Genomic DNA, 25,529 nt, shown 5'->3' with positions numbered 1-25,529 from the left:
CCCGACAAGTTAGTCTTGATTCAAATAGCGATTTACGCGATTTGCAGTGTTATTCAGTAAGCATACAAATCATGTAAATCGCTATTTGAATCAAGACGAACTTGTCGGTGGCGTACCTCCCTAACCAGAGATCGGATTTCTGATCCGTAAAAAATGGCATCTTCGTTATTGAGTCTAGTTTATTTCTGTCAATTTTCAGTAATTTTTATGATAATTTCATACCTGTTTTTGGTTGAAAACCAAGACCCTATCACACTCTATATCGTTTGAGTTACTCATGTTTTTAGTTCATTTTGCAAGAGTCATATCTCCCCAACGAAAGATCATTTTTCAAATTTGTAAAAAGGTTTTTTTTGCTTTATTTGTCTATTTTATATTTGAAAATTTTTATAGCTTTTTATACATATTTGATATTTTAAATTTGTTAAAATTCGGGACTGGTTACAGATTAATCTTATTTCACCATGATTAAACAAAACAGTTCCAGTTTTATAAAAATTTGTAATATCAAATAAATATATAAAGTTATAAAAAATTCCAAATATAAACAAGACAGATAAAGCAAAAAAACCCTTTTTACAGATTTGAAAAATGATCTTCCGTTGGGGAGATATGACTCTTGCAAAATAAACTAAAAACATGAGTTACTTAAACGATATAGAGTATGGCAGGGTCTTGGTTTTCGACCAAAAACAGGTATAAAATTATCATAAAAATTGCTGAAAATTGACAAAAATAAACTAGACTCAATAACAAAGATGTCATTTTTTACGGATCAGAAATCTGATCTCTGGTTTGGGAGATATGCCCCCGATAAGTTGGTCTTGATTCAAATAGCGATTTACGTGATTTGTAGTGTTATTGAGTAAGCCGTCATGCGTAAATCTCTATTTCAATCAAGACCAACTTGTTGGGGACGTATCTCCCTAACCGGAGATCAGATTTTCAATTCGTAAAAAGCGGCATCTTCGTTATTGAGTATAGTAGTTTCTTATCTGTTTTTGGTTGAAAACCAAGACCCTGTCACACTCTATATCGTTTGAGTTACTCATGTTTTTAGTTCATTTTGCAAGAGTCATATCTCTCCAACGAGAGATCATTTTCCAAATCTGCAAAAAAGGTTTTCGTCTTTTATTTGTCTAGTTTATATCTGGAAATTTTTTATAGCTTTTTATACATATTTGATATTTTAAATTTGTTAAAATTCGGGACTGATTATAGATTAATCTTATTTCACCATGATTAAACAAAACAGTTTTAGTTTTTTAAAAATTTGTAATATCAAATAAATATATAAATTTATAAAAATATTCAGATATAAACTAGACAAATAAAGCAAAAAAACCCTTTTTACAGATTTAAAAAATGATCTCCCGTTGGGGAGATATGACTCTTGCAAAATGAACTAAAAACATGAGTAACTCAAACGATATAGAGTGTGACAGAATCTTGTTTTTCAACCAAAAACAGGTATGAAATTATCATAAAAATTACTGAAAATTGACAGAAATAAACTAGACTCAATAACAAAGATGTCGCTTTTTACGGATTGGAAATCTGATCTTTGGTTAGGGAGATACGCCCCGGACAAGTTAGTCTTGATTCAAATAGCGATTTACCCGATTTGTATGCTTACTGAATAACACTACAAATCGCGTAAATCGCTATTTCAATCAAGACCAACTTGTCGGGGGCGTATCTCCCTAACCGGAGATCAGATTTATTATCCCTCAAAACCAGCATCTTCGTTATTGAGTCTAGTTTATTTCTGTCAATTTTCAGCAATTTTTATGATAATTTCATATCTGTTTTTGGTTGAAAACCAAGACCCTATCACACTCTATATCGTTTGAGTTACTCATGTTTTTAGTTCATTTTGCAATAGTCATATCTCTCCAATGGGAGATCATTTTTCAAATCTGTAAAAAGGGTTTTTTTGCTTTATTTGTCTAGTTTATATCTGAAATTTTTTATAACTTTTTATACATTTATTTGATATTACAAATTTTTAAAAAACTGGAACTGCTTTGTTTAATCATGGTGGAATAAGATTAATCTCTAACGAGTCCCGAATTTTAACAAATTTAAAATATCAAATATGTATAAAAAGCTTGAAATATATTTGGAAGGAAGTTAGAGTCCTCATGAGTCTGACCTCCAGAATTGGATTTGGACTCTAAATTACCTGGTTTACCATCTGAATTACCTTTGTTATTGACCGCCTTAACAAGACTCACTTAGCTACTTTATATTTTTTTATAGGCAAGCTACAGTTCGACAGACCCCCATCGGTTATACAAGCATACCATTGGGATTTGAGCTTGCAATGCCCCAACACTAGGTGGCATGCACTCACTGCTTCTACCAGACAAGTGGAGCCCCTGTTGGTACTTTATACACAACCAAGACAAGTGTTACCTCCTGTGCTAGTGCTTTTGAATATATTTGTAAGACCCTAATCCTCTATCGCGTTTTAGTGAACATAATGCCAAAAATAAGTGCAACACATGGAATTAAGTGGTTAGAAAGGGCAAAAAACACTTGGCTAGGCATTCAAGTTGAAGGACATTGACAATTTGATATTTGTGTTTGATTGTGTGGACAATAATATCTGTGGGTTGTTGTTGTTGTCTGTAACACTTTGATTCGGGACCTCTCGAGTCCAGGTTCGTATGTATTACTTCCTAGAGAGAAGAGTCCAATGTAAGCACAACGAAACCATGGAATAATTTTTTTTTCAAAATAAAACATCACCATTCCATAATAAAATCCTTTAGAGGCTACATCATTCATACATATATGAGTTCAATAAACTAAAAATATAAATCAGATGAAAGTCCAGTCTCTATTTAGCTACTTAAGAACACCTGCAAAAGTCGCGGCTAAGTCAACCTATCTTTGAAAGATCTCTTGGAACCTACAGTTGTAATTATTAAGAGGGGTGATTCTTTAACTTAGTAAAGAATATATATAAGCAACTTAAACTTTGACTTATAACTGTAGTGGGCTCTACGTTCTTAATCTTAGTTTAGTTTTTTTATCGCATAACATAGATATTTGTCTCTTTTAACCCCCATTAACCTTCTCAAAACTCATAAGTTAACACTTGCTTAATGCTAACTATTTCTCTAAATTGACTATACCAAAAATAGCCTGCAATGGACATAGCAACCCATATAAAATACCATAATTCTACGATGTTGGCCATACTATGAGCCACTCTAAGCGATCTCGGCTAAGATCACTAGGCCCTGTAGTGAAAGAAGACCCACCAGTTGCTAGTCGGAGAGTCAAACCGAGGAGTTATGCCTGCTCCTAAGGTTCATGGCTCATGCTACATCCTGGTTTGCCTAGAGTCCCAAATCACTATGTAAAACATAACCCCTATGATATGCAACTCTTGCTTTTCCTACATGAACTCCCTTAAGTTCATTTTCTCTATCTCAAGTAAGTTTCTCAGGTTCTTAGGGTTCTAATATTCACAAAAATTTAAGCATACAGACGATGTAGTGTTTCTACATTAATAAATCGCTAGTGGCCCACACTTATAACAACTCTCACTCTAACCGCCATCAGGTAGCCATTTTCATATGTCGCCTCTTTCAAAATTTATGAGGTTAAGACTAACATGCTAAGATAACTCAAATTGCAGTAAATATAACTAAAAGAATGGACTCAAAGAAATCACTCAAATACTCAATTTTGTTCACCTGATGTAGTTCTATATTCTCAAGAAGCATAAAATATAGATTTTTGTCTAAAAATCACACAATTTTCTCACATGCATAGAAAACTCAAGGATACATGAAGTCATTCTCGATATTGTAGTGAACTCACATGCATTCATTTGGTTTCTCAAGCATGCATAAAAATCATTTCTAGAATACAACTACATTATATGCGAAGTAACAACTACAATATCAAACATATATGATTTCATGCAAACTATCTCATACATGCAAGCAAACACATTGTTTATTATTAATTAAAAAATGTTTATAATATCCCTTACTTCAAATGCAAGCCTTGTACTCTAACCTACAGTCAAGTCTCTCGTAGTAGTATTAGGATTTGTTCAGTACATAAAAACTTACTTAATTGCTAAACAAACATTTCTCATATTTGTCTAAAATGATCAAACTACCCCTCCCAAGAATGCTCAGTCGATACTCATTTTTTTATGATGTGTGTTTGGTTATAAAATTAGGATAGTCTGATGCTTCTCAGCCTCTCAAATCTAATATACTAAACCTTACTCAATTATGAGTTCGGCGTGCGAAGTTATTGTGACTGTTTCACCAATTGTATATCGACCATAAGCCACATGGGTAATTTGATCTTTTACTTACTTGACCAAGTCCAAGTCAGAACATGGCTCGGTCTAAGCTCGGTCCATACTTGATTGACTGGACCCAAGTTTGGTTGTCTCAAGGTTCATTGGTCTAATATATATATATATATATATATATATATATATATATATATTTATTTATTTATTTATTCATATATACAAGTATGTATGCGAATAGAGTTCGACCCGACCCAAGTGGGTCGAACTTGTTTTCTTATTTTCTCATTCTTACTCACTTATTCTCGATTTTATTGAATCTTATCCAGACTTAACCTAGTCTAGGTTTGGTCCATACTGACCCTAAAAGGATCCAGTGACCAAACCTTTTCTAGCAAAAGGTCCGTTTTAGTACAAACCGAATCAGACCCAGTTCAGTCCCCATATTTAGTACCAACAAGAACCAGACCCTATTTGGGTTTGGATTCAAATTCAACCCAAACTTGATCCATTCTGGTTTTGTCCTACCCAATCCAAACCTGATCTGTTCTGGGTTTGGTCCAACTGGATCAAAATTCAGATCCGATTCAAGATAGAAAACTGAGACAACCACTGTCTCTATTTTCCCTTATATATATATATATATACACACCATACTTGGTATGAGTTTCACCCATACCAAGCTAGTATAGGTTCGGACCCACCTGACCCGGGTTGGGTTGCACCCAAACCGAGGTCTTTGGCCGACTCAGTCTAGTTAGAACCCGAACCGAGTCCGTCCAAAGCCTCAAAAGAAAAAAAAAATGGGACAAAGAGCGCTCTCTGTCTCACCCCTTTTTATTGACCCGATTCAGTCTGTTAACAACCCGAGACAGAGAGTTTTAACTCTCTGTCCCACCTCCTTTCCGAACCCAACTCAATCTGGTTCGAACCAGATCGAGTCGGTGAGGTTTTTTTTTTTTTAAACCCATGACAGATGGCTGCATCCCTCTGTCGTCTCTCTCTTTTGATTTAGACAACGCCGGGCAAGGGTGCCACCCCCCTGTCTACTCTCTTCCCATGACGGTGCCCCCCTGTCTCACGACTCCAGGTTGCCGACGGTGTTTCGCACGAGGAACGACTTTCTCTATTGATTGAAACCTCCCCCACGTCCACAACGTGGGGGGAAAGAATGAGGGATACGGACACGGTTGATACAAATGGACGCTTGAAACATGGAGTCCTGCTTGTCAGGCAGAACACTTAATAAGGTGCCTTGCCGTGTTCCACTCCTCTCCCGGAGCCGTGATGTTCGGAAGACCAGATGGAACAAAAAACCACAGAAACCAAAAAGATTAGAGCGCTTGGGACAAAAACTCAGGTTGTCCAAAATACATATGCGCCTGGGTCAGCAATGTCCAAACAGAACTGCTCTTTACAGTCTCATCCATGTAATCAAACGCCAAGTATGCATCCCTTGTCACATGATTGAAGCACATGAAACTATCCCCGGTGGACACTAGGAGATCACTCAAATAATTCTATACATTGAACACTGAAACCGGACCATAGTCAATGTGCCACCTGCTAGCCTGCAATAGGATGTCCAAACCATGACAGTGATTTAACCCCCAAAGTTTGAAATTTACGTGTGGTCGTAAACGGAATGCTCGGACCTGATCTAAGGCTCTTTGGCGTATGGCTTTGAATGTTTGATTTGGCATCTAGCAAGAACTCTACTCGAATGGCCAACTTGTCCCAACCCGTCCCATCAATGGTATCTCCAAGTCAATTTGACCACCTGCAAAGCAACCCAAATTGTTCTTCTTTCAAACTTCAATCAAAGATAAAACCCACCCATTTGGAAATTAACCATAGCTTTCATCCAGTCCACAAGGGTTTTTACACATATGGTCAAATGGGTCAACCTATAAAGTTTGATACTCACAATAAGGCCTCTGTTGTTTCATACAACTTGCACGATATAAGTGTTGAGCTGGCCACCTTGAATGAAGCAAACATCAAATCATCATGGTGAGAAAGTCTTATGGTTTAAATGGGTTTCAGTTTTTTTCACCACCTAGCTCGTTACCATATAAAGTCTTTCTTTTATATGGGAACTAAACAAACAAGATATGTTTTATAAGAAAATATTGAATTGCCCTTCCTTTCCCATCATGAGTGAAACAAGGCATCATGGTAAGTGTTACAAGCAAATTTTTTTTTACTTAAGCTTGCATAGCCTCAGTTCTCCGAAACCTAACAAAGGTTTAGCAGCCTTCCTAACCAACGTGTAAGAAACACACCGAAGCTTCTCCAAAGAGGGGTTTTTCCTCTTTTTCTTTTCACGAAAACATTTTACACTTAGCCAAAAATACAAAAGTCGTTCTTCCTTTTTTTTTTTACTTTTTGAATAGTCGGGCGCCCTCTTTAAAAATCCCACTCTTCATTTACAAAGGCAACTTGTGTACCAATCATGGGCGTTGTGCCCAGCACCCACTTACCCCATGTTGCAACAGTTCCACCTGAAGTTGCACTCTTCGAGGGCGAGGTCTTTGCACATCGCCTCCTCCAAACTTTTTCTGCTCGAAGCCCACTTGTCACATGTTTGATGGTTTTGCCTGAAGCTGCACGCTTCAGGGGCAAAGGCCTACGTGCGTTGCCTCGTCCGAAGTCCTTCTGTGGCCCGGCACCCACTTGTCGCATGTCTGACGGTTGTGCCCGAAGCTGCGCACTTCGAGTGCGAGGACTTTCGCGTGTCACCTCATTCGAATTCATTCTGCCCTCATGGGTCTAATCGCTCCCGCCCTCTAACTCCTCCGGAGGCGTGGCCGGTGAACTGATCATCCACGTGTTTGCCACATTAGAAAGTGGTTTGACGTCGTCGCCCGTAGCACCTTCCGCCGAATGGGACCAACTGCTCCTGCACTCCGACTCCTTCGAAGGTGTGCATCACCATGATCGTTTTCTTTGCCTTAGCCTTGTGGTCTTCGACTATTTCTTGATTTTGGTCTTACAAGCTTTCCCCACCCACCGAGCTCGATGTCTCTGTCGATCCAGTTAAGCAGGAATTAACTAGCTTTTCAAACTGCCAAAGGGTAGCATCACGCTCCCAATTGTTCTCAGTCTCGGGTAAGTCTTTCCACTTGACTAAGAACTCACGAAACTGGGTTTTCTTGCCATGACCCTTCCACCTATGGCCAAGGATTCGATCTACTTGCCAATTGAACTGCACACTCACGATTGGTGGGGCTTGACTGAACACTCCTCGTGCCGGCCTCATCATCGTCATGATAAGGCTTTAAAAAGATTACATGAAAAATTAGGCGTGACTTAATACTTGAAGGTAACTCTAACCTATAAGTCATTGTGCATGTTTTCTTAAGTACTTTTAAGGGTCTATCATATCTTGCAACTAAGTCACGATGAACCAACTTGCTACTGATTTTCTTTCAAATCTGAGGGGTCAATTTAAGCATCACCAAGTCTCCTTCCTTGAACTCTAAGGGTCTTCTGTTTCGGAATAACTTTGGCCAAACAGTCGCGTGCCTCGTCCATAGCCTTCCTTCTATTGTGAACACTTCTAACTGCTACAGGGCACTTTCCCTGTTCAGTCAAACCCAAGTCTGCAGGAGTGAGGGGTTGCTGCCCCATCACAACTTTGAAGGGACTCTGCTCAATGCTGCTAGATTTTTGCAAGTTATAACAGAACTGGGTTGTTTCAAGAAGGGACACCCAATTCTTTTGGTTCGCAGTCACATAGTGCCACACGTATTCCTCTAATACTGCATTTATCAGTTCAGTCTGTCTGTCGCTTTACAGATGGTTGCTCGTTGAGAAGTTTAACTTAGTGCCAATCAACTCAAATAGACAAGTCCAAAACCGCTCAATAAATCTAGCATCACGGTCACTTACTATGTCAACAGGGACACTCCAATACTTTACCATATTGCTGAAGTAGAGTTTGGCTGTTTGTTCAGCGGTACATGCCTTCGGGGCTGGGATGAACGTCCCATACTTAGAGAATCGATCAATCACCACAATAATTAAACTTATTTTGTCCACCTTCGGCAATATTGTGATAAAATCCAGAGACTCACTTTGCCAGGGTCGATCTAGAATGGGCAGCAACTGAAGTAGCCTTTCTGGCCGCAGTCGCTCCACCTTGTCTTGTTGACATAATAGGCATGTTCAAACATATTGTTCAACATCCTCTTGCATTTTTGGCCAAAAGAACCTTCGGTTCACCAAAGCCAAAGTACGGTCCTGGCCAGGATGGCCGGCCCAAAGACTGCCATGCATCTCCTTCAAGAGTTCTCGTTGAATGCCTCCTATCTTAAGCACATAAACTCAGCTATCTTTAGCATACAAGACTTCTTCCTGTAGCAAAAATTGTTGGCAGATGCCTTCCTTCACCATGTCGATCAAGAGAGCCATGATTGCATCCCTTGTCGAGGCTTTCTGAATCCACTGAAGCAACTCTCTCATCACTTGTGACAGCGCAGCTGTGTCACGCATGCTTGCTTGTGCATCTCGGCTCAGTGCATCGGCCACTTGGTTTGAACTGCCCGATCGGTGCACAATCTCCATTTCAAACTTCGCTAAGAAGTCCTGCCCGCGTGCCTGTTTGGCACTCAGCTGCTTCTAGGTCAAGAAGTAGTTGTTTGTTACATTATTCGTTTGAACAACAAAGGGTCTTCCCAATAGATAATATTGTCACAATCTTAAGTAGTGGACCACGATTGTCATCTCTTTTTCATGTGTCGTGTAGCTTCATTCGGCCTCTAAAAGTTTTTTACTTTCATAAGGGTCTTCCCAACAGATAATATTGTCACAATCTTAAGTAGTGGACCACGATTGTCATCTCTTTTTCATGTGCCGTGTAGTGTCATTCGGCCTCTAAAAGTTTTTTACTTTCATAAGCCACTAGGTGCTCTGCCTACATCAGAACATTGCCTAAAGCTCGATCTAAAGCATCAGTTTCCACCTCAAAGGGTTGTGTGAAGTCCGACAAAATTTGGACAGACTCACTTGCAAGCTTCTCCTTAAGCAACCAGAATGCTTCATCACAGCTTAACGACTACTGTCACAGTCGCCCCTTCTTCAACAAGTCCATCAAGGGTGCAACTAGGCGTGAGTAGCCTTCCATAAAATGCCTATAGTAGTTGGCTAACCCCAAGAAGAACTGCAACTCAGACACACTCGTAGGTGTCAGCCACTTCCAAATGGCCTGAACCTTCCATGGATCCATCTCCACTTTGCCTCGACTACCATAATAACTAAGGAAGGAGAGCCTTGGTTGAGCAAAAATACGCTTCTCCATCTGGATAAACAACCGGTTCTTCTGCAACTTGTTAAGCACTTCCTCCAAGTGTTTCATGTGGGTTTCCAAAGAGGGACTATAGACGACTATATCATCTAAATACACAACCATGAAATCATCAATGTAAGGTTGAAATATATTATTTATTAAGCTGCAAAATGTGATTGGCGCATTACACAACCCAAAAGGCATTACACGATACTCAAACAAGCCATACCGAGTAGTACATGTCATTTTTGGCTCATCCCCCTCAACTATCTTAACTTAATAGCACCTTGGACGCAGATCCAAATTAGTAAAGATTTGTGCCCATCCTAGCCGATCGAACAAATCCTCCACTCTTGGTAAAGGATATTTTTTTTTCATTGTCAGCTTGTTAAGAGCATGATAATTCACACACATCCGAAGAGAACCATTTTTCTTCAGTTGGAACAACACTGGTGCTTCATAAGGGGCATTGGACGGTTGGATATAGCCTGCGTGCAACAACTCATCTAACTATAGCCATAACTCTTCTAGTTCGGGTGGGAACATCCGATAAGGTGCCTGTGCAGGGGGCCGAGCGCCCACCACAAGCTCAATGGTGTGATCAATATCGTGTCTCAATGGTAATTCCTTGAGAATTTTATCAGGCAAAACATCGACGAATTTGCATAGGATCTCCTGTACGAGCAAAGGGACTTCGCCTGCCTCCTTGTCAGACACAATTTTCATCAACGAAGCAAGGAACGTTGGCTCTCCAAACCTCAATCCCTCCTTCAGTTGTAATGATGACATAACTTTTGTCACCAAAGAACCAAAGACAAGCGAAACAAGGCATGGTCGTGCCTCGTTCGCAATCATCAGATACTGCAAATGCGGCCAAATAGCCACTATGGCATGGCTAAGAAACTTCACTCTCAACATCACATCAAAATCATCAAGAGTGCAAGTAGTGAAATTGCACACTCCTCTCCAAAAACCAACTTTCGTTAGCACAGCCAGTGCCTCACCGCTCACAGTCGATGGGCTGGAATTGATGGCTTTAACTTGGCATGGGTTCGGGGTAAGCCCCAGCCCAAACCTTTCCACCATATGGGTCGACACAAAGTTGTATGTTGCCCTTGTGTCAATCAAGTCATAGCCAGTCACATCATTCAGGCGAACTACTGCATAGAGTAGTCTCAGGCCCAGAGGTGCTTCCTTCACCGCTTGTCGAAGAGTGTTCACCAACTGAAGGGGGTTCATGCATGCCGGAGCATCCAAAATGGATGCCAAAAGCTCCTCCACTGGTTCTTGCATCACGGTCGCATTCATCGCCTTGCATTGCGGGCACTCCTGAGCACAATGAGGCCCCTTGCAAATGAAGCATCCTGAGAAGTTAGAGGACTTCAAAGAATTTTCTCTTGACTCCTTTTTACCACCATCCTTGCCTTTAGGTTGTTTCCCGTATTTTAATGACCGGCTCTTCATGGATTCGGTGCCAGTGTGCACCCAAAAATCAAGAGACGATTTGCCACTGCCAATGTCGAAGGCAAGTCTTTCACTTCCTGGCGTCTAAGTTTTGTCTGGGGTCAAGATTGAATCTCACTCATAAAGTAGAAGAGTTTATCATCTTCAGCCATCGTCTTGATGCCAAGCATCAGAGAACTGAATACCTTGACATATTCTCGCATAGACCCAGTCAGTTTCAAACGGCGCATGCTTTCTCTAGCCAACTAAGAAATATTGGAAGGCATGAATCGGTGTTTGAGTTCCTGCTTCATGTCGGTCTAAGCAGTGATAAGCAACTTTCCAATGTTGTTGTCTTCTTTGAGTTTGGTCCTCCACCAAAGCTTTGCCTTGTTGTGCAGATACATGCTTGCGACAGTCACCTTGTCTTCCTTCTTCGTATATACAACCTTAAAGTATTGTTTTATATCCCATAGATAATTTTCAAGGTCTTTCAAACTCCACACACCAAGAAAAGCCTTAGGTTTAGGGACTTTGATCTTCGGTGTTTCTAAAACCACGGCGTTGCCCAACACCCAACGTAGAATGGCTACCTCTCGTTCGAATCCATCTATGGTCTTGGCCATCTCTCCACAAATTCCATCAAGCAGGCCATTAACACGAGTCACCATCTCCCTCACTTGGCGCTCCAAGGCCACCATATGACCTTGTCCTTTGTTGGCATGAGTAGTAGCATCGCCGATTTGTGACGTTAAGGAACCGACGACTCCTCAAGTCATCCCATTCTTTCACGAATCTCAGTCGCAACTATGGTTTCGTCTTAAACTAAAGCTCTAATACCAAATGTTACAAGCATCAAAATTTCACTTAAGCTTGCATGACCTAAGTTCTCCATAATTTAATGGAGACTTAGTAGCTTTCCTAATGAGCGCATAAGGAACACACCGAAGTTTTCCCAAAGATGGGTTTTTCCTCTTTGTCTTTTCACATAAACTTTTTACACTTAGCCAAAAATACAAAAGTTGTTATTCTCTTTTTTTTTCTATTTTAAAGAGTCGGACACCCTCTTTAAAAAGCCCGCTCTTTGGTTACAAAGGCAACTTGTGTACCAATCATGGGCGCCACGCCCGACACCCACTTACCCCACGTTGTAGCAGTTTCGTTCGAAGCTGCGCACTTTGGGGGCGAGGTGTCCGCACATCGCCTCCCCCGAACTTCTTTCGCTCGAAGCCCACTTGTCGCACGTCTGACGGTTCTGCCTAAAGTCGCATGCTTCGGGGGCAAAGGCCTATGTGTTGCCTCTTTCGAAGTCCTTATGTCGTCTGACACCCACTTGCCGCACGTCTGGCGGTTCTGCCTGAAGATGCATGCTTCGAGGGCGAGGACTTTTGCACGTCGCCTCATCCAAATTTCTTCCTCCTGCATGGGTCTAACCGCTCTCGCCCTTCAACTTCTCTGAAAGCATGGCCGATGAAGCGATCGTCCACGTGTTTGCCATATTTGAAAGTGGTTTGGCGTCGTTGCTCGCAGCACCTTCCATCGAATGGGACTAACCGTTTTCTTTGCCTTGGCCTAGCGGTCTTTGGCTGTTTTTTGATTTGGGTCTTATAGTAAGAAAGTACCATGTTGGCACAAGTGAGTTCCAGTTTTTCTTACCACCTATCACTTTTCATGAGCAAATCCTTTGATACATCCTCTCTTACAAAAACATTCTAATGAAAAGGCTGAGCTGGCAAGATTTTTCTTAAAAATATGTGCTCATTCCTATGAAAGTCCTTTTCCTTATATGAGAATGAAATAAACGTACCCTAATTGTCCTTGTCTCAAGTTTGAAGCAGCAGCCTCTCTGGTACCACTTATGATGAGCCATATACATTTGAACAGTTAAGTGTATGGACTCCAAAATTGAGTCTCTATAAAGCCTGGAGCCTAGCCAGAAATCGGATAAACCTTCCACTGGTCTCTATTGTTAGGTGACATCCTGATGTAATCTTCTTTTCTGTTTTGTTTTTTTTATCGATGGCAGAGGTGTGCCTGACCGAGGCTTATCTTGCACAAATGCAATGTTCCGTTGCACAAAATCATCCTCAATCTTATGTTGTACAGCCTGTCGGAGTGAGGCCCAACATCAGATGATGATAATGATCAGGTGCAGGGGACATGCTGAATTTGTGCATTGTGATTGCACCTGATCCCAACACCTGCCTAACCCCAGCTTGTCTGTCTATAAAAAAGAAAAAGAAAAAAAGATCTTCACCATATTGCCTAAATCCCAGGGAAAATGAGAGATGTGAACAAGCTGGAACGCATAACTACGAACATCTAAACATCAGGTGCAATGTGAATGCACACTTTTAAAGTGCAGTTGATCGCCACGAACATTTCTTCGGCCCCACAACTGACGGTACTTGAAGGTGAATAGGTGCAATCACATTGTACTTTATCTTTTTCAGTCCAATTACATGTACTCTATATGTGACGGGCCCAACAAAAGATTAACAGCCAATTTTGTCACCCGCTTGCTACAAGGGGAATCCAATTTTCTCACGCTAAAGGTAAGCACGGTTGGAAAAACTATCGCATGCCCTCTCTTTTCATTACAAAACGATGATTCCCACTTGAAAACACGGGGCCCAATGCACTGGAGTATATATGCGCTCTGGCCTCGTGCCGGGTTATTTCGTTTCACGCTGGCAAAGAGAACAATTTTCATACGAAAACCACTCCATTTCACCTGAAACAAAAGAACACCAAGCCTACACGGTGTTGACTTGCCTCTGACGACTACATGCATCAATAGACTCTGAATCATGGTGGTAGAACATGAGAAAATTTGCCAAGTTTTTAAAATAATCAACTCATTTTTTATACTCCAGATCTTGTAAATTGGTTAGACGTTGGGCACTTGAACTAATCATATCATCTACCGACTACCGACTGCGGATCAGGTGAAATCACATTGCACAATTTGAGTGTGCCACTGCACTTGACCTCTGGGGTACATGTTGTCAGCTGTGAGTCCCAACAGTAGATAGAGGGCAGAGGACGAGGTGCAGCAGCACACTAAAATGTGCAACATGATCGCACCTGATCCGCCATCTCAGATACCCCCCCCCCCCCCCCCCCCTAACGCGGTTCAGACATACCAAATTAGTGGCTTCTTGACCGGCACCATCAACTCAAGCCGTCTCCCATTATCACAAGAGAATGGTCTCAGTCAACCCCAGCTTGCCTATCAAGAAGAACAAACAAATGGCACCCTTAGGTTTTGCTCTTCATTCATCCCCCTACCCACCATCGCAGCCCAAAATACCCAAATTGCCCCTCAAAAAACGCAAATTGTACTGATTTTAGTTAATGAATTATCACGTTCTAAAATAGCGTCCAAAGTACTTTAACCATAAATTTAATCGCCAGGGGACGCACTTTGCGAGATCGAATTTTCGCATAATGAGGTGGCAACTTGTTGGTTGTGTAACCAATTGCATCTATTTTATTTGCTGCTATGTTTTAAAATAGCAATGGATGTACGGCCCCAATAATACTAAACGTTTTCATTGGTAAAAGCGGTTAGTTTACAGGGGAATAGTCGTCATCAAGGTGTACTTTAAAATGAAATAAACAAAGTCAAAAGCCAGAGATCATGTTGATTTTTCTGGTTTGCTTGGGCATGATATCAAGGGCAATTTTGTCATTTAGATTCCTTTCGGGTCATTGGGTGGCCGTATCCCTGCTTCAAACCCCATAAGCACGTCATTTGCTGTATCAATTTTTGCTACCTACACCCGTATGCCTTCGTTTTTGCATTCTATTTTCCAAACAACTAATACATTTTTAGTCAAATAGGTTAGTGCATAAGCATAAACGATTAATGGATCTGCTGTAGAGTGATATGAAGAAGAAACATAGCTGTTATCAGCCAAAGATTGTGTTTTATAAACTCAATGACCAAATTGAGCAGGAATAGATGATAATTTTAACTGTTTCAAATCAAATGGTAGCGACTGTCCACTAGTTAGGATAAAAAACTAGGGAAATGAATGTCCAGAAAAAAATTGCCGTGACTTGAAGGGCATCATGACCATGAAGTAACAGCAATTCTGAACAGGACAGGCCGGAAATTTGGAGGGATCGGTGACCCTTTTTTTAACGGCAGATCAGGTGCATTCACGTTGCAGACTTTAGTGTGCGTCTGCACCTGATCTGCCCTACTCTTCTGTTGGGTTCCACAGCTGACGGGCTGTAACCAGAGGTGGAGGGCAGTCAGGTGGAGCATACTCAAAGAGTGCAATGTGATTGTACCTGATCTGCCCTTTTTTTGGCCTTTGAAGGAGGGATCATGCTGCTGAGATGTGTCTGTTTGTAGTCCATTGGTATATCCAAGTCCATAGGCCTAAGAATAGGCCCAAGGATATATTGGTACTTATATTTGAATATAGATTCCATACATGTACAGCTCCTCAATGTGGTAAAGTTTCGCAAACGACGACTTCTTTGAGCAGATAAAATGGAAACGTGTGTACTCGTCTTACCGCCAGAGCGTATATAAACTCAAACCTCATGAACCTCAACCACCAAAATCCCTCTCTCTCTCTCTCTCTCTCTCTCTCTCTCTCTCTCTCTCTGTGTGTGCCTGACTTAAGAGCAGTCTGTGTAAAGGCTGCACGAGGTAAGAGAAACGCCAAGACTAAGAGAATTGTGAATTCTTTGATTGTTATTTCATCCAAAAGAACGCCCTCTCTCTCTATATAGATATATAGCATCCCCACCTCCTCTGTTCTGTCTGAAAGATCCTCATCTCACCCTTCATCATGTGCAAATTAAGCCTCCATGAGGAAGAAGCCCACTGCCTCCTAAAATCAGACCAGAAAGAGCCCCGAACCAACCACGACCAACATGCCGAATCCGAACCCACCATCCTCGCCCCCTTGCTCAACCCCAAAACCTCTCCGCACAAGGACCTCAACCACCTCGAACAAGGCGAGTTGGACGGCCCCGAGCCCGTCCTCGCGAGCTACGTCAAAGAGCTAGCAACCATAGGCAAGATATCCGTCCCCATGGTCCTGATGGGCCTCCTCCTCTACTCCCGAACCATGGTCTCCATGCTCTTCCTAGGCCGCCTGGGCGAGCTCCAACTCGCCGGCGGCTCGCTCGCCATCGGGTTCGCCAACATCACCGGTTATTCAATCATTTCCGGCCTAGCAATGGGGATGGAACCCATCTGTGGCCAGGCATTCGGAGCCAAGAGGCACTCCCTCCTCGGCCTAACTCTCCAAAGAACCATCCTCGTCCTGCTCTGCGTCTGCCTCCCCATCTCCCTCCTCTGGCTCAACATGAACAAAATGCTCCTCATTTGTGGTCAGGACCCTGCTATAATCGAGGTGGCCCAGTCCTACATTACCTACTCCCTCCCGGACCTCTTCGCCCAAGCCTTGCTGCACCCGCTTCGAATTTACCTCCGGACGCAGACCATCACCATGCCCATCACCTACTGCGCATTGGTAGCCATGGCCTTCCATGTACCCATCAACTACCTCCTCGTAACCGTTCTAAAGATGGGGATTCGCGGCGTTGCTCTGAGCGCGGCATGGACCAACATCAACATAGTCCTGTGCTTGCTAATGTATACCTGCCTGTCCAGACCCTTTAAATTTTCGTATGGTCGTCCATCAAGAGAGTGCCTACAAGGGTGGCGCTCCCTCCTCAACCTGGCGGTACCCAGCTGTATATCCATCTGTCTAGAGTGGTGGTGGTACGAAATCATGATACTGCTGTGCGGGCTGCTCTTGAATCCCAAAGCAACGGTGGCATCGATGGGCATTTTGATACAAATGACGTCCCTGATATACATCTTCCCTTCCTCATTGAGCTTTGGGGTGTCCACGAGAGTGAGCAACGAGTTGGGAGCTAACAGGCCGGAAAGAGCCAAGAAGTCGGTCGTCGTGGGCTTGTCTTGCAGCTTCATTCTGGGGTTCGCGGCCTTGTTCTTCACAACCATGGTGAGGAACGGGTGGGCCAAGATGTACACCGGTGACGACGACATCATATGGATCACGTCCAGGGTGCTGCCCATCATAGGGCTGTGCGAGTTGGGGAACTGCCCGCAGACGACGGGATGTGGGGTGTTGAGGGGGACGGCGAGGCCCAGGACGGGGGCCAACATCAACTTGGGCTGTTTCTACCTGGTAGGGATGCCGGTGGCAGTGTTGCTGGCGTTCTACATGGGGTTCGACTTCGAGGGGCTGTGGCTGGGCCTCATGGCGGCACAGGGCTCGTGCGTCCTGGCGATGATGGTGGTCGTATGGCGTACGGACTGGCTCGTTCAGGCGGAAAGGGCCAAGCTCCTGACGGGGAATGAGGACGGTGACGAGCGCATCTCGGTTGGTGACAGTGAGGTGCCGAGTGGACTCGTGAGTATAAAAATTGTGCAAGAGTAGTGACCAAACGTTGTCATATTATATTTAACGCAGAAGCAGGCGCAGGGGCAGGCCCTCTCGAATTTTGTAAGTAGATTCTGAGGCGGCTTTTTTCCAACCCTTTTTTTTTCTTTTTCTTTTTAAAGCAAAGAGAAAGTACCGAAGGCTGATGCAAATCCAAAGATTGCACCATTAGGATTAGGGTAGTATCAGTGAGGCGCAGCTGCATAACATGGGCATTCAGCCGGCCAGCACACACTGTGACAGTGAGGCCCGTTCAGCCAGCACAGCATTGATCGCAGCACCCTCAGCAGAGTATGTGACAGGGCAGCCAACTGCGCATGGACAGTCCAGATACAATATATGGGCGCATCTCTTCTCGGGGGACCACTTGCACAAGTGGTAATAGCAGTTGAAAAATTTGGTGGTTTCTAACCGTGTAAGCGAGTTTGTTATTGGCTGGTTTGTGGTTTTGTAAAGCTTATAAACAGGTGACTTCTGCTTACATTTTGTAACTTTTGGAATATTGAATTGAATAGGACTTTTGTCTTTTGAGAAAGGGATTTTTCTCTTTTGTGCCTACGGACATTAGGATATTTTTTTGAGAGATATTGGAGGTGCTATGCTTATGTATGCTCCTTTCGGCCAATGTTGGCTAACTTAAAAGCTAACCAACTTAGATTTGAGCTTAGATTCAGCTAATTGACTTGATCTTTCTTATTGCACATCCGACAAATCATGGCGGATCCTTTGTGACTTCAAGCACCTGTGAAGACGTCAAGAGCACAGCACTTACCGTGCAAAACTGGTGAGTACTTGATATTTTTGCAGCTCATTCTAATTCCTATCCGGTGCACATACTTACTCTTGCATTCTTCATGTGCTGCACCTGTTTGGACCGAGCGCCAATGGCTACCTCACTTCAGATTAGGCACTGCATTTGCAGCGAGGCCTTTTCATTATCTACATCTAGCGAAAGGAGGTTTTCTGCATAAGTGAAATGTCCTCACGCTTAGTGAAGTAAGACATCAGTCTTCTACCTTCAAGTGTGTAGGCTCACACTATTAGGGTGAGGAACTTTCTCGTTCCTTCTTTCTTGAGACTCATGCCGATTTCATGAGAAAGATCACTAAAAGAGATGGTAAACCAATGCAAGAATGGGAAAAATTAGAAACGCTCATGCTACAACTCACTCAAAATGTTAATGCAATTGTGGCAATTGTAGGTAGAACACATGAGAGGACTACACCTATCCAAGCTCATGAAAACAGGGATAATGAAGAGGGAAGAGTGCATAGAGTTCCTACTTGGAACAATGCTCCAAAGCTTAAGATCAAAGTTGATATTTCTACTTTCAAGGAAAAGAACCCACGGGAGTGGCTCTTTAAAGTCATTCACTACTTTACTTACTACAAAATTCCTTGTGACCGCAAAGTAGATGAAGCTATTGCACCGTTAGAGAATAGTGCACTTAGGTGGTATTTATGGTACAAAGTCATCTATGGAAAATCTAATTATAACACCTTTCAACAAGCTCTTATCGAAAGATTTAGGCTAACTATGATGGTCAATCATAGTGTCACTCTTAAGCAACTTAAGTTAAGAGACACTCTTAATTATTATCAAAGTGAATTTGAAGAGATATGCTCTATGCTTCCATCAATGGACCAAGAGACTTTTTTTTGGCTCATATGCGAGGGGTCTTAAAGATGAGTTATGAATTAAAGTCTTTGCTTCAAATGTGCATACAACTAGAGAGGCTTACAAAGTGGTTAAAATGTTTGAAGAAAAACTAAAGCTAAGTAGCTCACTACAAAAATGAAAGGGAAAGGAGGTTCCCAAGCATGTCAAACCTTCTCTAAAGGAGGAGAAGAAGTAAGCTTTCAAAAGCCAAGAACCGAGTTTGTGACCCAAGCACAACTCAAGAAAAAAAGAAAAAAATGTTAGTGTTTTCGTTGTAGTGATCCTTGTTATCCAAGCTGCAAGTGTAACAGTCTCAAAATTCTCCAAATCTATGAGGAAGAGGAGGAGAATGAACTTGAAAATGAGAAGACACTAGATGAATGTGATAAGTTAATGAAGAATATATGCTCTTTCCGGAATATCGGGTCCTCACTCCATGAGCTTGAAGGCAAGCTAAGTGGACATCAAGTATGCATCATTGTGGACACCAGAGCAACTCATAGCTTCATAAAAAAAGAGGCGGCCAAACAGACCACCAAATTAAAAAAGTTTGAGGTAATTGTTGAGAATGATGCAAAGCTTGAATGCAACTAAAAGAGAAAGGCCCAATGCTTAGTCATACAAGAATATGATTTTGTGGTAGATCTTCACTTGTTAGCTATCAAGGGGGCCGACTTAGTGTTGGGAATTGATTGGCTAAAGACTCTTAACACAGTAACTTGGGATTTTCAAAACATGTGCATGTATTTCAAAGGTGGCCAACATCAAATAGTTCTACAAAGGGAAAAAGCACCATTCAAACAAGAAAGTAAAGAAAAAGTGAGTTTAAGGGTCCTCACCACACTCACGTGTAATTGGGGTAGACAAATTTTTGAAAAACAAAAAGGAGATGAAGAAATTTAAGGCATCTTGAAGGACATTTTCCATAATTCAGTAACTCATCCCAATTATGAAGAAAAATGAGGAATTCTATACTTTAAGGGTCGTTTAGTTGTTCCAAATGGGAGCCACCTTATTAAGGAGCTTCTTAAAGACAACCGTGATTCTTTGAAAGCCGGACATATGGGTTTGTCAAAAACTTTCCAACGATTGAAAATAATTTTTTATTGGAAGGAAATGAAAAGATCGGTTTTAGATTATGTGGGAGTTTGTCAAAATTGTCAAGAAAACAAGTATGAAGGGTTGAAGACTCTAGGACACTTAAACCCTTTACTCATCTTTGTTGTAGTGGACCGACTTTCCAAGTATGCCCATTTCATGCCCTTAGCTAAAAACTATACCACCAAACACGTAGTCCAAACTTTTCAAGATAACGTATGGAAGTTACATGGTTTGCCTAAAACAATTGTCTGTAACCGAGACTCCATTTTTTCTAAGTGTCTTTTAGAAAGAATACTTTCAACTTAGTGGAATCAAAATTTAATATAGTTCCGCTTATCATCCTCAAACCAAAGTAGTAAACCGATCTATTGAAACATATCTAAGATGTTTCGCTAGTTTCAAACCTAATAGTTGGATCACTTACCTATCTTGGGTCGAGTACTCTTATAACACAATCTATCACTCAACCATTGACATGACTCAATTTGAGACCTTGTATAGATACCCATCTCCCAACCCAATCACCTATGAACATAGAAGTTCACAAGTGGTGGAGATAGATCATGCCTTAATGAGTCGGGATAAGATCTTGATGATGCTTAAACATAACATTTCATGAGCTCAAGAAAGAAAGAAGATTCAATTCAATAGAGGAAGAAAAGATTGTGAGTTTGAAGAGAATGACTGAGTATGGTTAAAGAAAAACTTGGGCACATAAACAAAAGAGTATGCATTCATAAGCTAATGCCAAATTGGTACCTTGATACTATGGACCCTTCCAAGTGGAAGCAAGAATTGGAAAGGCGGCATGTCGCCTTCAGTTGCCTAAAGGTTCTAAAATACATCTGATATTTCATGTTTCACAATTGAAACCTCATCATGGAGAACCCCCACAAGAGATCCTACCCTTAGAAGAAGGCATTCAACCAATTTGAATCATTCGAAGCATATTAAGAAAGAAAGGAAATCAAAGAATAAAAAGACTAAAAGTTGAATGAAACAAAGATGGTGAGAAAAGTATTTCATAGATTGGAGAGGAAAAATTCTTCAAACGGTTCCCTCACTTCACTTTTGAGGACAAAGAGTAAGCAAAGCATGGTGGGCTGATGCAAACTGAAGGATTTCACCATTTGGGTAGTGTTAGTCAAGCACAACCACATAAGGCACAACTGCATAACATGGGCATTCAGTCGGCCAGCACACACAGTGACAACAAGGCCCGTTCAGCCAGCACAACATTGATCTTAACAACACCGTCAGCAGAGTATGTGACAGAGCAGCCAGCTACGCATGTTCAAAAGGCACATGAGGGAAGTCCATATACAATATATGGGTGCATCTCCTCTTCAGAGACCACTTGTGCAAGTGGCAATGGCAGTTGGAAAATTGGGTGGTTTCTAATCGTATGGGCGGGTTTGTTATTGGCTGGTTTGTGGTTTTGTAAAATCTATAAATAGGCGACTTTTGCTCACATTTTGTAACTTTTGGAATATTGAATTGAATAAGACTTTTGTCTTTTGGGAAGGGGATTTTCCTCTTTTATGCCTATGGGCATTAACATCTCCTATTGGGGATATTGGAGACGCTATGTTTATGCATGCCCCTTTCGGCCAACGTCGGCTAGCCTAAGGCAAACCGACTTGGATTTGAGCTTAGATTGGGTGAATTGCCTTGATCGTGCTCATCGCACATCCGACGAATCATTGTGAATCCTTTGTGACTTCAAGCACCTATGAAGACGTCAAGAGCGTGGTGCATACCATACAAAACTGGTGAGTGCTTGATATTTACGCAGCTCATTCTAATTTCTATTCGGTGCATGTACTTACTCTTGCATTCTTCATGTGCCGCACCTGCTTGGATCGAGCATCAATGGTTACCCCACTTCAAGATCAGGCATTGTGTTTGGAGCGATGCCTTTTCATTATCTATATCTAGAGAAAGGAGGTTTTCTGCAGAAGTGAAATGTCTATCTTCTACCTTCAAGTGTGTAGGCCGACTGGACTAGATCCACAGGCCTAGGATCGAGAAGCAAATCTTTAGAAGGACTTGCCACACTTTGCTGGTGCGCAAGCCAAACCGTGTTGTGCCCTAGCTGTCGTGCATATACCTTGTGTCATGCTTTGCCGCACCTTAATATCGTGCGCTACTGCATGCATCAATTTCCATTGTGCCATGCGCAACACGCGCTTCAATGCCGCGCAACCTCCCTCACACAGACCATTGCAGTTTTGCATGCTCGTGCGCAATTCGCAGTTGTGCATCGAATCAACGCCGCGCTGTATTTCACAGCACGCTCTTGTGTGCCAGTGCATCTGTGCACTCCTATGCGCCTCAATTATTGTGCATCCAGCGCAACGCCTCTCCTGTAATGTGCCTCCATACACATCTGAGTACAGCGCACACATGTGCGCCATACTGCAGTGCCGCACAATCTTTGTGCCAGCCTTCCACAGCAGCATGTGATACTACTTGTGCGCATGGTCTCCGAAAAACTTTCCTCGACAACTGTCACGGGCTAATTTTCGCTCAATAAGCCCATGCGGCGCAACGGTCCTCCTTGCCGTCACAAGCCTTCTAATCGCTATCTCATAGCCACTTTTGCCACGGACATGGAATAGCTCGCAACCTGTAGCATGCTAGACTAGCCAATATGGCCAGACTAACGGCCACAAACCACCCACCAACACTTTCAATGTACTGAATCAGAATATTGGCCCTATGCGCTACCCCGCGCACAGTTGCCTAGCGGAAGCTCTTCAAGCGCATCTTCAAATGCGTTCCATGTTATCAATGCCACTTTGTGCATAGTCGTCCCATACCAACTAAGCACTTCCGAGAAGGGCACCAACCTGCCTTAGCTTGGAATGTCATGGTGCACATCACAGCTCCATGCACAAGCCAGTTGAAACCTCGCCACTGAAGGATCCAAGTCTTTCGACCCCCTGTCCGAAGACCAGTTGATGATTTCATGCCATAGCGAAGAGCACCACCCAAACTCATTCGCTGGCGCATAGGCTCTCTCTTGCCTAGCCCCGAGTATCTTTACTCGGTTGGAATCACCTAGCGTGACTCCTGGGGGAATTACTCCTAACCCACACACACCCTCGTGCGTCCAATCGCCTCGCGTGGGACCTCCGCAAGTTGAGAGGTTCTTTAGCACTCTCCAAAGGCAACACCCTTTGGTCCGATGGCACTGCTTGGCCAAACAACGCTCCACGTCTGTGCCGCCATACATCGATGCACTAACGATGATATCGTTGCCTATCGCATGCCATGCTACCACCGCACGTCACCGATCAAGCTGACGCATACCGCGCGTTCTTACGCTCGATGCATTTTCCACTCAGTAGAGCTCCGCACTGCTCATGCCCCATTTCAACCTCGGCCCGGGACAACAACAATCTATTTGCATATTATGTAAACTGTTATGCGGCAAAGTGTGTAGCCGAAAAGACTGTGTGCCTCCCTTTTATGTTTGAGTGTGTAAAGTTCAATTGTATTTGCTTGAAGCTTATAAACTAGCCACGGGCTAGAGGAAACCCCTCTCAAACCTTGTAATATTGTAGTGAATTTAGTGGAAGAGTTCTCACTCACACATACTATACAAGTGGTGCTACGAACCTAAGTTCACAAACGTGAGGAGCTAAGGCAATTAGCTCTAGAGTTTCAAACTTCTACGCCTTTAAAATTAGATCCTAAATCTAAGGTCCCACCAAGGTGCACCTGTTGCAAGAATAACTCCACGAAGTTTTACGATGTCAGGACAGTGATCGTTAGTACTGTCGACATAGCCAACGCGGTTAGGTCTATGTGGTTTCTGCGTGTAAATATCAAAATGTACCAAGGCTCAAGAGAGAGAGAGGCTTTAGGGGAATGAGAATGTAACATGGTTTTTGTTTTTGTTTTGTTTTTTCTTTTGGGGGCCCATATGGTCTTTGTTTTTTTTTTGGACTCGTGAAGCAAATACTCTCTTCTTCTTTTTTTCGATGCAAAAGAGAATCGTATTTGTCTTGCTTTTCTCTTCCCTTTGCTGTTTGGTTAGTTGCTTCATTTTCCTTTTCCAGCTGTTGGTCAGAGTGGGAGAAAGTAATTGATTACCGGACCGACTTGGAAGAGGACGGGGTCTAATCCATGGACCATGAAGATGATGACAACAAGATGGGCCCTTTTTGATTAAAAAAAAACGCGGCATTCTTTTTGGCCTGCATTAAAGGGACCCTTGGGCTGTGACTTTGTCTTTCAAAGATGAAAATGTCACGTCACGTCACGCATCCTATACTGGAATAGCTTAGCAAGCATAGCACTCGATTATACGGAGGCACTGCGTTCATTATCAATCCCACCGTCTCATTTTCTTTTCCAGTGTTTGAAGCTTTTAAATGAGTTAGATGCGCGTGTCTGCCCTTGGTTCCCTAGGGAAGAAAACAAATGGGTCGGTGTTCCCTGCCCTTGGCCCCTTGGGTGGAAGAGAGAGGTCGTCCTTTGATACGAAGCACCAATAAAAGAGAGAGAGAGTTTGGCGTCCTTATCAACCACTGCAACCTTGCACCAAATAGTAGAGCTGATAAGGTATAAAGGGTGTTTTGTAGAACGATTGATACAAAATTGATAACTATCCTCTATGTAGTGGGACAAACCATTTTTTTTTTTTAATGATAAACAAGAGAGGCATCACATCTTGTGTCATGTTACTAATGTAGATAGATCCAGAGCGGATGCAGTGGCATGGATTACACAAAAAAACAAAAAATCACTGCACATCTTGCCATTTTCTGCAGTTAGTGTTTTTACACAGAAAAATCTCTGCATGCATGGCGATTTTCTGTGTTTGCCTTTTACACAGAAAATATCTACAAGTGTCGGTGATTTTTTGTGCTTTGTGTGACCCAAATACCTTCTAAAGTAAGAACACGGATCCCATAATTTGAAATAGGATGGGTTCCATCCTACATTCAATCCTAGCCATCCAGAACCGTTGATTGGATGGCTAAGATTGAATTATGATGGAACCCATCTTAGTTCAAATTATGGGATCCGTGTTCGTAAAGTACTCGCATCGATCATCTAACCACATCTCAATCTACATCCTGTGTACTCTTGGGACATAAACTTGGTGTTATCGGTGACTTAGGCTATGTTTTAGGCATGGACTCTGCGCAGCCAGATTAGGGCCTGACCGGGAGAGCAGATCAAGTGATCTGCTAAATAGAAAAGTGATTTGGCATCCTCACCATGAGGTCCTTGTGGGATGAAGCAATGGAGAGTGAAGATGTCATCAGATCACCTGATCTGCTCTCCCTGATGA

General features: G+C 42.4%; 1 protein-coding gene across 1 annotated transcript; it reads left to right on the top strand.

Annotated features, from left to right (window-relative positions):
* Positions 1–15,659: 15,659 nt before the first annotated feature.
* On the top strand, positions 15,660–17,996 carry LOC149833015 (protein DETOXIFICATION 49-like). Its single transcript, XM_090012679.1, has one exon. The coding sequence runs from the start codon at positions 15,833–15,835 to the stop codon at positions 17,456–17,458; it is 1,626 nt and encodes a 541-aa protein (XP_089868805.1). The 5' UTR covers positions 15,660–15,832; the 3' UTR covers positions 17,459–17,996.
* The last annotated feature ends 7,533 nt before the right edge of the window (positions 17,997–25,529 follow it).

Source organism: Nuphar pumila, chromosome 7 (genome assembly GCF_984573655.1).
Source record: "Nuphar pumila chromosome 7, dmNupPumi1.hap1.1, whole genome shotgun sequence".
Lineage (NCBI taxonomy): Eukaryota > Viridiplantae > Streptophyta > Magnoliopsida > Nymphaeales > Nymphaeaceae > Nuphar > Nuphar pumila.
Note: the sequence above shows the minus strand (reverse complement) of the source record. Positions and strands in the feature narration are given on the sequence as shown.